This window comes from Terrapene carolina, unplaced genomic scaffold (genome assembly GCF_002925995.2).
Source record: "Terrapene carolina triunguis isolate 2854851 unplaced genomic scaffold, T_m_triunguis-2.0 Scaffold42, whole genome shotgun sequence".
Taxonomy (NCBI): domain Eukaryota; kingdom Metazoa; phylum Chordata; order Testudines; family Emydidae; genus Terrapene; species Terrapene triunguis.
The window spans coordinates 72,119,835-72,133,957 of record NW_020664393.1 but is presented as its reverse complement, the minus strand read 5'-3'; the positions used below and the strand labels follow the sequence as shown (position 1 = coordinate 72,133,957).

The 14,123-nt window shown below is 44.8% G+C and overlaps 1 protein-coding gene across 2 annotated transcripts in view; it reads left to right on the top strand.

Moving 5' to 3' along the window:
- Positions 1–14,123, top strand: part of RUNX2 (RUNX family transcription factor 2) — a 191,491-nt gene that overhangs the window by 147,911 nt on the left and 29,457 nt on the right. Inside the window, exons 6-7 of one of the 2 annotated variants that reach the window (XM_024212811.3) lie at positions 510–683; positions 12,547–12,708. In XM_024212811.3, the coding sequence (XP_024068579.2) occupies positions 510–683; positions 12,547–12,708 (336 nt within the window). The remainder of the gene's footprint in view (positions 1–509; positions 684–12,546; positions 12,709–14,123) is intronic. The other variant, XM_024212812.3, reaches the window with a different exon arrangement.

The following is a 14,123-nucleotide window of genomic DNA, read 5'->3' as shown; positions in this document are numbered from 1 at the left end:
CACCAGAAAATGAAATAAATAAACCCAGAAAAACAGAAGCCCTCGGTATATGCTTAGAGTGGTATAACTGCATCCACACTAGGACTTTGACTGGTATAACAGTCACAAATAAATTACACCTCTAACCAATAGAGTAGACCATGCAATGAACATGCTGCTCTTTCATTCTGTAGAACTCACAGTAGGGCAGATCCTCAGCTAGTCTGAGTTGTCATCGGTCCGTTGCAGTCAATGGAGCTATAACAGTTTAGACCAGCTCAGGATCTCCCCCACAGTTTTTAATACTCAGGTGCACCACTGTCTGATAGGTACAGAAGACTCTATGGCATATGCCCTCACTCCCTGCCACCATTCTTTCACCAGCTTTGGTTTCTGTCTCTAGCCAAAATGCCTAGAGAACCCACAAACAGTTAATAGGTCTTTACAGATAAGTTGGGGATTTTTTTTTTGTATGGTAAATTGTTCAGTCGTGTTAATAACCCTTTTATTTTATGATTTGCTGTTTCCAGGGCACAGACAGAAGCTTGATGACTCTAAACCTAGTTTGTTCTCTGAACGCCTCAGTGATTTAGGGCGCATTCCTCATCCCAGTATGAGAGTAGGGGTCCCGACTCAGAGCCCACGGCCCTCTCTGAACTCTGCACCAAGTCCTTTTAATCCACAAGGACAGAGTCAGATTACAGGTAAGAGACAGAAACATAGGTTTGACTTGCACAGGCAATGGTAGTAATTGGTTGTGGATATTTTTGTGTCAACTGTAGAGAAGTGAGGCTGTTACAGAGTGAGAGATATGCACCAATCAAAGATAGCTGGGGAGCAGATTTTATTCTGTAGCATTTAAAGCTGAAATGTCTTTCTTTTCTTAAATTAATTTTTTTTAAAGACCAAAATGTCAAAATCCAGCAAATAGGTGAGGAATCTGGTGAAATCTAAGCACCATGATGCTCTGCAATAACCCACATATGTGCAGTGGTGGAATACATAGAGATATTTTACCTGAACATATTTACTCAGCCGCGCTGTTTACTTTGCTGGCAAGAAAAGTGGCCAACATTGTACTGGTGTTATCAGGATACCAATGCAACCTTCTCACACTGTGGCTTCTCTCTAGTGCCAGTTTATATCACTTTCACAATCAACAAATTGGAGTGTATGAAATTCTCCTAATGAGGATTGTATGCAGAAGTTCTGACTTTTGATTTCACTGTGCTGAGAGAAATAATAAATTACTGTGTGTAACAAATTATAAAAGTGAAATGAGATTTTAACTATAATTGTGCCAAAGATTTGCAACAAAATCCAAAAAATCCGCATACAAAATTCACTGGGGTATTTTGTTAAAAACATGAAGACTTAGTAGGTTTTGCAAACTTTTTCCAGACAACCTGTGCCTGATTGTGAGTCAACCTGGGAAGATTTATGGTTTCATGTTTCAAGTGGTTTTGACATGATACCAGCTGAAACTCAGTGGTTTAGATGAAATGTTGTGGCTTTGTTTAAAAAAAAGTTCAAACCAGTTAATTAATTTGCAGTAAAGAATAAGTGGGTTTTTGTTTGAACCCAAAATTCAATGTGAAACCCCATGAGAATCGAAACTGAAAAATAATTGTTCTCATGAACCTTGGTGAATGGAAACTGCCAAGTTTCCCACAGCTCTAGAGCTCTCACTTTAACTCTTGTGAAATATGAATATAATATATATATAAATATCATGGGACCTGCCATCCACTGATATCTCATAACAGGTTCATTTGCCAGGCTTCCCTTTTATTAGTTAGGCATCTGAAATCTGGATTTTGCTGCATATAGTGCTGTAGTTAAGAAGTGCCAAACCAAAAGACCAATGGTCTCTTTAGTCTAGTATCCTGTCTCTGACAGCAAATGAGGACCCTACTCAACTTCTAGAAAAGACAGTGGAAATGGACAGACTTCCCACTTCAGAGCGGCTGGATCAGGCCCTTAAAGGCATAACCAAAACCCTCCTCTTCCTTCTGCCTCTCTATAGTTTACCTCTTGTGCAACACTGTTAATGAAGGGGAGTGGGGTGGAATTCTTCCTGACCTGCATCTGGTGATCAGCTTATGGCCTGAAGCAGAAGGACTGAGAGCCCCTTGTAACTTTAATCCTAGCTAAGTGTAACTTCATATGCTGTTCTCATTCACATAAAAGCCTCCTGTAGAATTGTGCTTCTGGGTTTGATTAATAATATACTTCTTTGCCTCGTTATGAATCAGCAGCAGCACTTACAAATCCTGGAGGTGAAAACTTCAGCTGTTTAGATGGCTGCAGACAAAGCCTTGGTCTTTACTACTCACGGCACAGAGTCAACAGTTAAACGCGATGAAGACTGTGCTGACTGAGGCTATGTCTACACTACAGACCTTACAGCGGCACAGCTGTACTGCTGCAACTGCATTTCTGTAAGGTCTCCCGTGTAGCCGCTCTGGGCTAGGGTGACCAGATGTCCCGATTTTATAGGGACAGTCCTGATATTTGGGGCTTTGTCTTATATAGGTGCCTATTACCCGCCCATCCCCGTCCCGATTTTTCACACTTGCTATCTGGTCACCCTACTCTATGCTGATGGGAGAGAGCTCTCCCAGCAGCATATTTAAATCACCCCACAATGAGCAGCGGTAGCTATGTTGCCGGGAGAGTGTCTCCTGCTGACATAGCACTGTTTACACCGGCGCTTTTCTTGGTGCAACATATGTTTTTTCACGCCCCTGACTGACAAAAGTTTTACTGTCCAAAGTGCTAGTGTAGACATAGCCCAAGACTCAAGATGGTGCTGCTGGGGCAGAGGGAAGCGACTTGAATTGGGAAGGGGTGACTTCTCTATCGAGCCGTGGCGTACGTCCTCTCCTTGCCAAAGAGGTTCACAGTTGTTGGGTACTGTTGAATCCCTGACGGCTGTCATTTTCCCAAGTAGCAGCAATGATTCCTGCTACTTAAAAATTTGCAGCTAGTTAAGGGGCTGCAGACTTTCCCTACTGACACAGCCCTTGCCACAGTCCTCCACGCTTTGTCTGCCCCTGGTTGTATGAATGCAATGCATGCAGCCATTGAAGACCACTTGCTAGCATTATGGTAGCCCACCTGCTTAACAGAGCAGTCAGTGAGAGGCCTGGTACACCTGTGCTCCATGAATTGCACTGTCATCCCTATCTGTTTTTGGGTGCTATTCAACGTGTTGATTCTAATCTATGTAACCCTATATACTTTGGAGCGTGGCTGCCCTAGGGGACACTTCTCTCCCCATGTTCTACCATGTTGGTGGTGGTGCTTTTGCTGACAGTCCCTCGGTGCACTTTTGGGGATTGCAAGTACTACAGTTAGTGGAGTCCCTTGCTGAGGAACAAAGGTTTACAGCTCAGAGAGCTGAGTGAGGCACACCTCTTTGATCAGTCAATAGCTTGACCATGGGAGATTGCTGAATTTGTGCTTATTTGGGGGTAGTACAGCCTGGGTAAGGAGCTGTTTGTGATTTCCTATGGTGCTGTATTTTCTCCAGGTAATATGGATGCTATGCAATAGGTGCACACCCACAAAAATGAATCAATAACAACTTAACCTTTTCTATCCAGTGCTCTCTTGGTACGGTCATTTGAGTGAGTAGGATTTGGCTGTGTAATAAAAAGAGAAGTGACCTTTGTACAGAAAGCAAGGCTTTTTATTACACTTGATAAAATTAACCAGGTGCTGCTTTGTAAATGCCTTAGTTTGGTAATTTTTTACCATGTAATTAAGATAAACGAAAACCATTAGTTCCTACTAACTGCAGCAGTACACAATTGTTTCCTTATTATGAAAGCCAGTATGTAACACAGTTAAGCACAGTTAAACTTCTTTTGCTTAATTCCAGTTTAGGTTTTGCATAATTATTGCATGATCAAACATAAATAGTAGTTAGAGCCTGGCCATCTCCCATCTGAGTAGTAAAGAATTCAGAGTGTGCCCTAATACATCTGCTGGTTTACTGTTACATTTCTTTTTCTGGGTTGTGTTTGTTTTCCCATAGTAGCTGAATACTGTTTTTTTTTTTTTTTTTTTAAATACACCATGCTCTTGAACCTGCTGAAGGACCAGTTTATTGCAGTACAAGCATAGCTTAGCTTAGCACAGACTTGTCCTTATTCAACATGGCATTTTAACTATTATTCTGCAAAAGCAACATCGAAGGGTCATTAAAAAACAAATCATCCAATAAGCAGATACCTTTGCTGAGGTAGTGCAGATCCAATTTGAACCCTGCATATTGCTCATAAATCAAGACTCCTGTCTACTCACATTCGGATCCTGGTATATTTGCTACTTGGTTTTTTTTTTTAAAGTGGAACTCGAACGACTTGCTCGCGTATCAAATTACGCTCCCATTCAGACAGCGAACTGTTGCATCCATTCTTAAACATGAAACAAGAAAAACTGTTGTTTTTCTAAACTACAACCAGTGAGGATTAGCTTCTATCAGACGGGAAAAGCCACAGGCGTAATGGCAAGAATGTGGTCAGTGTGAGTAGTGGAATCTCAGCTGCAAAAAAGAAACTGTAAAGTGGGAGTTAAGTGAGGTTTCATGCTCCATCACCACTATGGCACCATCTGATCTATAGGCAATCTGTGACTTTAGTAACTGAAATAACAGCACTCAAAGGCAGGTTGTGTGAAACATGCTTCTCCCCCCTCCCTTCCCCCTGCCCAGCAGCATTTAACTTCATTTTTCAGACTGGGGAAAGATGGCGCAATCTCTATCATTAACTCATGACATTTATTACATGTAGGGTGGCAGAAGGCAGAGTTAATGCAATTAGGGCTGGATCCTACCAGCCTTACTTAGACTGCCGTCAGTGGGAGAACTCATTTGCTCTGTCAGGCCAAGAAGGCTCTTTGTTCAAATGTTCTTAGAAGGCAAACAGACTACGGGCAGAGAGCCAAATCCATCCCTGTGCATAGGGTCAGCACAAAGCTTCTGCACCAGTGAAGTCCCCCTTACCGCCAATGTTGAGGTGTTAAATATTGATAGGCCTTGTACTGACCATCTGCACAGCGACGAATTCCACCTGGAGAAAGAAAGAGGGCCTGCTTTTCTGGGCAGGATGCTTTTCTAGAACCAGCATCATTGTTTTATAGGAATTTGTTGTAGGTTGTCATGAATTTGATGGAACGAAGTGAGTGGCATTTACTACAAAATCTATGTAAAGGGTTGTGGACTAGCTTGTTGAGAACACTGCTTCCATTAGCCCCTTAGCAGCAGTTCTGGTTTTTCATCAGTCGTAGCACAAGGCCTTCGGTGCCATTTAAACCCAGCGTTGGACCCTCCGTACTGGATTGAATTTTACCCATAAAGAAAGTTTGTCCAAAATTTAGTCCAGAGAAAGAAGTTTTGGCTGCATTTTACTTTAATACAGAGATGTGGCCCATAGAAATGACAGGCCCCAGCATGCTTGGATGTATGTATCAACATAGAGTAGTGGGAGCTGTAGGCTGCAGCTCTGCATTGTGGAGACAGGTGACTGCAGTCTGTTGCATGTTATGCTATTTCATTGCATCCTTCAAGCTACTGGCAATTTGTCATGGTGACCCTCCATCAGGTAAAGTTTGGGCACACTGTCTAGTTGCACTGTCTAGTTAGCAAGAACAGTTTTGGTTTTTTTTTTTCTTTAGGAAATGTGACTCTTGAGGGATTGTTGGTGGTAGTGGGGTGATTTTAGAGACTGAAAGCCAAAATCTGGTCTCACTTATACCAGTGTCAGTCAAGGAGTAACGCCTTTAGACTTGACTTCAATGGAATTACTCCTGATTGACCATGGAGATTCGGATCTGGCCCAGAGTTTTTAAGAGTCCATGAGAAACTCAGAGAAGAGAGTTTTGTACAATAGCCCATTTACTCATGCAGAGATTAGTCTTTGCTTTGTTAGGACCATAATTGAGGATATCTTACTTTAAATATTTACAAAAGATAACTCTAGACTGCTTGTTTTTCAGCATGAGCAGTAGCATTAATATAGTCAGCAATAAACAGACGTGGCACCAGAGTTGAATGGATGACAGGGACCCAACTGAGAATGATTGTGTAAAGCATGCACGCATGTGGTCTTTTAGATTTTAGACTCGGCAGCAGTGGACCCAGGGCCGGTGCTACCATTTAGGCAAACTAGGCGGTTGCCTAGGGCGCCAAGATTTGGGGGTGCCAAAAAGCGGTGCCCCCAATTTTTTTTACAGCGTTCCTAAATCCCCTCCCCGAGCGCGCGGTCGCCGCTCCACTTCTCCCGCCTCCCAGGCTTGCAGCACCAATCAGCTGTTTGGCGCCGCAAGCCTGGGAGGAGAGGAGAATTAGAGCGGGGGCGGCATGCTCAGGGAGGAGGCGGAGCAGAGGTGAGCTGGGGTGGGGAGCTGCCGCACAGCTCCCCGGGCCGGGGGGGTGGGGAGCTGCCGCAGGGGTGCCTCAGGGCGGGGAGGGGAGCTGCCGCAGGGCTCCCCACCCCAGCTCACCTCTGCTATGCCCCCTCCCCGAGCACACCATCGCTGCTCCACTTCTCCCGCCTCCCACACTTGTGACGCCAATCAGCTGTTTGGCGCCGCAAGCCTGGGAGGGGAGGAGAATTAGAGCGGGGGCGGCGTGCTCGGGGAGGAGGTGGAGCAGAGGTGAGCTGGGGTGGGGAGCTGCTGCACGGCTCCCCGAGGGGGGGAGCTGCCACGGGGGGGGGCACCTCAGGGTGGGGGTTGGTGGGTGGGGAGCCGCTGCAGGGCTGGGGGGGACGCAAGGTGGAAGTTTCACCTAGGGCGCGAAACTTCCTTGCACTGGTCCTGAGTGGACCCCAAACCTTTTATGTCACGTCTCCCCCTTACCTATAATGTAATCTGTCCGCGCCCAGCCGGGGCCGGGAGTGAGGCTGGGGCCAGGAGCTGAGATTGGGGCTGGAGCCAGAGCCACGGCCAGGAGTGGAGCCGTGGCCGCAGTCAGGGCCAGAGTTGCAGCTGGGAGCGGGGCCAGGGCTGGAAGCTGAGAGCCAAGCTGCGGTCAGGGGCCGCGGCTGGGGTCGGAGCCGGGAGCTGAGGCCTCGCCTGGGGCTGGAGCCAGAGCGGAGCTGGGGTCAGAGCGGAGCTGGGGGCAGAGCGGGGCTGGGTGGTGCTCCCTCCCCACCCCTCATGGGGGCTGGCCCGGGCCCTGCCGCACCCCCCAAATGTTCCTTTGCATCCCTGTACGGGGGGGACACCCCACAGTTGGGGGACCATTGCTCTACAGTGAGAAATGGTCACCCTGTGTATCTGGTGGTCATGTTCTTCAGCACTCTTTCAGTTTGGGGAATGGAAAATCGATTTCTCTCCACTCTAGATCTCTCATAACCTATTGCCAAAGCATTGCAAAAGGCTACTTAACTGGAAAAGCCTGTGTAATTGACAGGAGAATTGGGACATTGATTTTTAATTTTGTACAGTCCATCCAAGATTTGAATAATTTCTAAACACCCTTGTTTTTCCAAGAATCCACTAAAATGTATACAGTAGACCAACCATAACTATGAATGTGGCAATGAAGCCCAGGAACAAAATAATATGCAATATTTGATATTTCCTGCTTCACAGAAACTTACCTGGCAGTGCAAACAGGAAGTAGCTGTGTGCGTATTAGTTTAGACCTCACCCCGGCTGACTTGTTTCAGCCGATCTGTGCATGAAGTTTAGGAGTATTTGCATGCTATGCCCTGCTGTGAATGACTTACGAAAACAGCACTTTTCTTCACACCCACACAGGCATAACAAAAATGTTTACAAAAGGAGGATTGCTATTAGTAATCACTCCAAATTTTGAAGTGCAGAAATATGATAGCCCTGAACGCCTGGCTTTGGTCACCTCACTGTGCTCTGCCTTTCTTCAGTGTTTGCATATTGCCATCAAGACAGGTGGGTGGGTTATTTCTCCCCCCCCACCCACCTGTTCAGTATGCTTTTTTTATTTTCTTGTATTCTGGGGATTCCTCTAGGCAGAGTCATACTCCCTCTGGTTAACAGCTCTGGGACTTCTCATATGTTCTGGGCTTTTAACAATTGGAAAGATGCTGCAGTTGTAAGCACCCATGATCTTTCATGGGACAATGCAAAGCTTCTGGCCCCCAGACACCCAGAAGCTGCCTGATCACCTGGCAAATCTCACAAGCCCCCTGGTGAGAGCTAACAAGAGAATTTGCTTCTTGTACAGAAGGCAGAAAAAGTTTCCCACTAAGATGCTCACAGGCCATTGTATATATTTCACCACTGCATACTAAATACCCCGTGTATCCAGTCTAAGTGATCACTCAGCACACAAGCAACAAAAAAGGAACTCTCAAAAACTTCCTTGCGATTCCCTCTTAAGTCCTCATGCCCAGCTTTGCCACATGTCCCAGAAAACATCGATCTGGGAGCAAACTCTGGGGTATGAATACGCTCCGTGAGGCTTGGAGGGGCAGGGTTTCCCCTCCATATATGGCGCTGTTTTCAGTACAGACTGTGGCGTATGTGGGAAAAAACCCAAACAAACAGGATTGCTTGATCTCTTGTGGCCTAAGTTCCTGCTCCAGTGGCATTTGGGGGTAGCTGTGTTAGTCTACACTACAGGTTACGTCGGTATAACTTATGTTGCTTGGGGTGTGAATAAGCCACCCTCAGAAACGACGTAAGTTACACCAACCTAAGCGCCGGTTTGGAAAGCACCATGTCAGCAGGAGAGCGTCTTCCTCTCATTTCACAGAGGTGGTTTCATTAGGGCAACGGAAGAGCTCTCTCCCGTCGGCATAGAGTCTTCACCCGACGTGCTGCATTGGCGCAGCTGTAGCGCTTCTAGGGTAGATTAGCCCCTAGTGCCACAGAACATTGCATTGTGGGTCCCCAGCTGGCCGGCGGTCTGCAGGACTAACAGCTGTTTTTGAAATTTGTACACTGAATTTCCCATTTAGCCTGGGTAATGAGCGCGTTCAGCCCAGCTTGGGGAGATGCGTGCAATTTACCATTCGGCTTTGCAAGTAATCTTTGACAGGCAGCAAGAGTGCAGCTCCCCCCACCCAGCCCTCCGCACATGCACACACAAACACCTGCTGTTCTTAATGAGGTGGCATTGCTTTGAACGCTTCTGCTCACAGAAGTTAGAAACTTCAGTTTCCTGTTTGTTAACAGGCCGAGCCCAGTGAACAAAGCCAGCCAGCCACAGGGCAAGATTCTCCACCCTGCCCCAATGGTGACCTCAACCCTGACTTACGGCGAGGAAGTCTCATGACTATCCATTCTGGTGCAGCCCTGATTTCCTCCCAAGCAGTGACTGTCAGCTGCAGTAGTAACTTTTCTATCAACAGTTGCCTGGGTTTGGTTTGGTTTCAGTTTTTTCTTTTCAATTGCTTCCTTTTCTAATCAGTGATGAACTGGGCCCTCATTTCTCTGCAGAGCTCAAACTGAACTTACTTTCACTCTCGTTTGAGAAGTGGTCACGTTGGAATGTGTGTCCACTGAGTCAGAGGTGACATGGGGGGGGGGGCAACACACGGGGTTATGTACCCCCCCAATTTGCTGCTTGGCTTGTACTGAGCATGCTCACATGCTCTGCTGAAGCTGCTCCCCTCACTGTATCCCCCTCATGATCAGCAGGCACGGGTCGTCTCTGCACTGAGCTATCTGGACCAAGAGGCCCCAACCAAGATCAGGGCCCCATTGTGCTAGCTCCATAGTAAGAAACAGTCTGTGCTCCAAAGAGCTTACTAACTAAGCAGACAAGATAAAGAGTAGGAGAAAGAGACTATCCTGGGGAACTCAGGCAGAGAAAGATTAAGTGACTTGCGCCCAAGGTCACAATGGGAGTTTGTGGCCAGGGGCGCTGAAAAAATTTGTATAGTGGAGGTGCTGAGAGCCATTGAACCAAACTGTAAACCTTGTATATGATGGAAACCACTTCAAGCCAGGAGGTGCGGCAGCACCCCTAATTCCAGCACCTATGTCTGTAGCAAAGCCAGGATTGAACCGAGATCTCCTGAGTCCCAGTCCAGTGCTTTAATCAAAAGAGAGTCCCTCCTCTCTTATTCTAAAATAATGTTTGCTTTTAAAACTCATACTGTTACAGTGGTGAATTGCTGAAATCAAGGATGAAAAATAAGAATTTGTTTACATGACCCTAAAGCCTTTATTCTTATTTTAAGATGGGATGGGCCAAAGAGGCTGTATTTAGATCTAGGGTTAGGCTAGATTTCAGGGTCCCAGGCCAAATGAGGACTAGGATATGAGTTCAAGGTATGATGGTGCACAAACGTGACAAAGACTTCTGCTCCCATGAGACTTCTACCATTCTGTGTGGCAGAAATCCCATGAGAGCAACTGTATGCATGAGAGTCTCATTGTCTTGGCCCAAATTCTGTGAGAACATCCATTCTTAGGCTAGGTCCACACTACCCCCCTGATTCGGCGGGTAGAGATCGATCTTCTGGGATCGATTTATCGCGTCTCATCTGGACGTGATAAATCGATCCCAGAAGCGCTCCCCCGTCGACTGCGGAACTCCTGCTCGCCGAGAGGAGGAAGCGCTGTCGACGGGGGAGCTTGCCTGTGCCGCGTGGACCCGTAGTAAGTAAACTTAGTTCGAGCTAGGAAACGTCGACTTCAGCTACGCTATTCTCGTAGCTGAAGTTGCGTTTCCTAGATCGATCCCCCGCCCCAGTGTGGACCAAGCCTTAGGATATTTCTTCCACATTCGAAATGGAAATTAAGCCCTTTCCAGTATGAGATATGACTTAGAATCAAAACCATAAGGGACGGTCGTTTGGATCCAAAGACTGGGATTGAAAACCTCCTAGAATTTGAAGGAGTTTGGATTTGAGGTTCTGGTCCTGACCCATCATTAATTTTAATATTGTTTTGCCACGGTGCATAAGCTTCCCCCCCACTGCAGTTTAAGATTGCTTACTATGAATTGAATAGTAGATTACAGTATTGGTATGAGGCAGGGAGAAGTGTCAATATCAGCTATAACAACAGCCAGTCATATTTGAAGTTGTGCCAAGCTATAGGGCCCTAGCCTTGAAATTGTTAAAACAAAGAAGTTCATTACATTTAACAATCAAGTGTCCTTCAGATTTCTGAGGAACATTTATGTTAACCATTTATATTATTCAACTCTAATATAAACTGCAAACCAAAGGAAAATCCTTTTAAAATTAAATTGGAAAGGGTTTTTTTGGTTGTATCTGTATAGTTATTTTGCTTTAAGGAAGTATCTGCTTTCCAGACATCTCTTCAAACAAATCATGTCTGAACAGAAAAAATAAACAAGAAATAGCTGACACGACAAGGTTTTGCCATGTGGAAGAGCAGAAAGAGGGTTTTGTTTTGTTTTTTTAAAGATGAATTTCCTGAAGAAAAAAAAAATGGGGAGGGGATTGCTTATGCCATTCAGATTTCGTGTTTCTGTCAACAAAGTGGAGCCTGAGACACTGCTCAAATGTAGCAACTTCTTGAGGTAACCTGGGATTGATTTGCTACTTTGGAAATAGTAGAGAGAATTTGGATGCGTTGCAGTAGGTATAAAGCAATCTGAGGCAGCAGTGCATACAGTTCTCTTGTGTACCACCTAGCTTACTAAACAAACTCTCTTAGCTAGGAAATGCTGTAGGGTTTTCACCAATGTAAAAGAAAAAAATAAATGTTGATGAGTAATTCCTCCTGTCAGCAGTGAATCACTGGTTATTGACTAAAAGCAAAATTGTTTACAAAACCTAGTAGTAGGAAAATAAAACTGCCCACCCTCTTCTCTCACCCAATGCAGCCCACCAGAACGTCAGTGGAAAAGAGAATCTGCATGCCCTTGAATCATTCCCTCCAAGGCAAGCTGTAAAAATTAGAAAAGTCATAATTAACTTTCAGTGGTTACCCCAAACCATTCAGTTTCAGATTATATTGATGGTGATTATAGGTAATCGGGCTAGAATCCAAACGTGATTTTTTTTGGACAGATGCTAATAGGATTATTGATGTTTTCCTTCTTGGATCACTTTCTCAGTGCTGAAAACGCTTCTGTTTAATGTTGAAACTGGATAACAACTTGACAGATGTGGCCATCAACTTTTAGTTCTCCTTCCCTCCCCAAAAAGCCAGTTTTAAGTTCAGATGCAGCATTAAAAAAAAGAAAAGAAAAAGAAAAGCAACCCCAAAACAAAAAGCCACACACACTGAGGATGTGAACACAGCTCTGAGCTGCTGGTGGAATGCTTTCTTAGGACTGGACAAGAGAGTATGGGAATTTATGGAACACTTGGCCACATCATTTTAAATTCTGCTTGCTACTGCTTTAGAAATTCAGAGGAAATGCTTTGTTCTGCACTATGCATTTCCCGCCATATTATTTTCCAAGGTGAAAAACTCAGAGCCAGGGAGAAGGGAAGGGTGCTGGGAGTTCTTGTTTGTCAGGCACTCTCATTCTTCATGACATCCATGTGCTTAGATTCTGTAATGCCATTCTCATTGATTAAGCTGCTGGTGTCCCTAAATCTTTTCATTTCTTTTTTAATTTTCTCTTTTTGTTTTGTTTTTTAGACCCCAGACAGGCACAATCATCCCCTCCATGGTCATATGACCAGTCTTACCCATCCTACTTGAGCCAGATGACTTCACCATCCATTCATTCCACAACTCCCCTGTCCTCTTCACGAGGCACAGGCCTTCCTGCCATCACCGATGTGCCCAGACGCCTCTCAGGTAAAGACCATGCTTCTGCTAAAATACTTATGCAGACAGGAACAGGAAAGGTTGAGGCTGCTTATGCAGAAGCTATCTGCCCTCAACTGCAGCTTAGCAGCAAAAGTGAAGATCTGTCTGTGGTACCAGAGTTTCTGAACTGTGAAGGGGTCAAAATTTCTTTCTTTTTAAGGTTTTGATTCACAAATTAAAGTGCTACCGTGTTATTCTGAGCATGTAGTTTGAGTGTCTGAAAGTCCATTTTAGGTCAGGTTATCTTTAACTGTCTGATTCAACTACTGAATCACACTGTTTTCAACAGGGGGCCATTTGTCTATCTGTTGTGAAGCAACTATGATAATTTCTCCATATTTTTGATATTTTAATTTTGTTTACTTCTGTCTCCTAAATTAGATTTGACTTACTGGCAAGGGCCTCTGTTTCTTTAATATTTAGGTTTAAGGCTCACTCTTGCTTATTTCAATGCAGTAGCTCAAGATAGCCAATTCCCTTATTTAATGTGTGATTGAGATCTCTATCAGAAACTGGTTGAGTCACTTCAGGGTACAGAGCAGTCCTGGGAAGACTGGACAAATTGTGCCGTGGAATGATGAAGGAGAGAGGAAATCTTTTTAGGCACACACACTAGACAGCACTGACACTTATTATCAAACAAATACGCATGCAGCCATGTAGTTCAAGTGGTCACAAAGGTAAATTCAGCTGTGTAAAGTAAGCCAGTTGCCCCACTATAACATACAACATGGAACGGCAGAAAATTGCCTTGTGTATTTTGTTAGTCTGGGGAACCGTACGGGAAGGTGTCTTAGCTGGAGCATTAAAATTCTAAACAGACAGGTGTGGAAATATTGGTGAGGTATCTGCCCAAAGCATGTGTAATATAAAGAAAACCTTTACAATTCATTAGTAAAGCATGAAGAATTGGTCTTATTCTTTATTTCCATGTTTGTAAGACACTGTTACAGTCTCAGATTCTAGCCCCATACACCTGTTTGACTTGCAGCCAGGTGAATTTCTTTCTGTCTTGTTTTCTCCCTTCTCCAAAGCTCAGAGCACGGTAAACGCTATTCACTTCACTGAGCTGCATCACGGACAAACTGAACGTCAGCCAACAGGCATGTAGGATTTGATTAGTTTAGACTCCTTCGTTTCTTTCATCCTGGAGGGGGGAAGCTTTGTTTCTCAAACAAATAGCAGCAAAGATCTCTCTGGCCCTAGTGCTCTCTGGGTTTTCAGAGAATGCAGCATTTCCATATGGGTCAACAGTTCTGGCAAAGCCCGACAGGCCCTTCTGGCCTTTCCTTGTGATGCTCATTTGGTTTAAAAACAAAATTAACTTTATTTTGAGGAAATGATGTGTTTGGCTTTAGATTGATTTTTCTTTAGTTTGAGTCTCCTAATGGTCTGCACAGCCC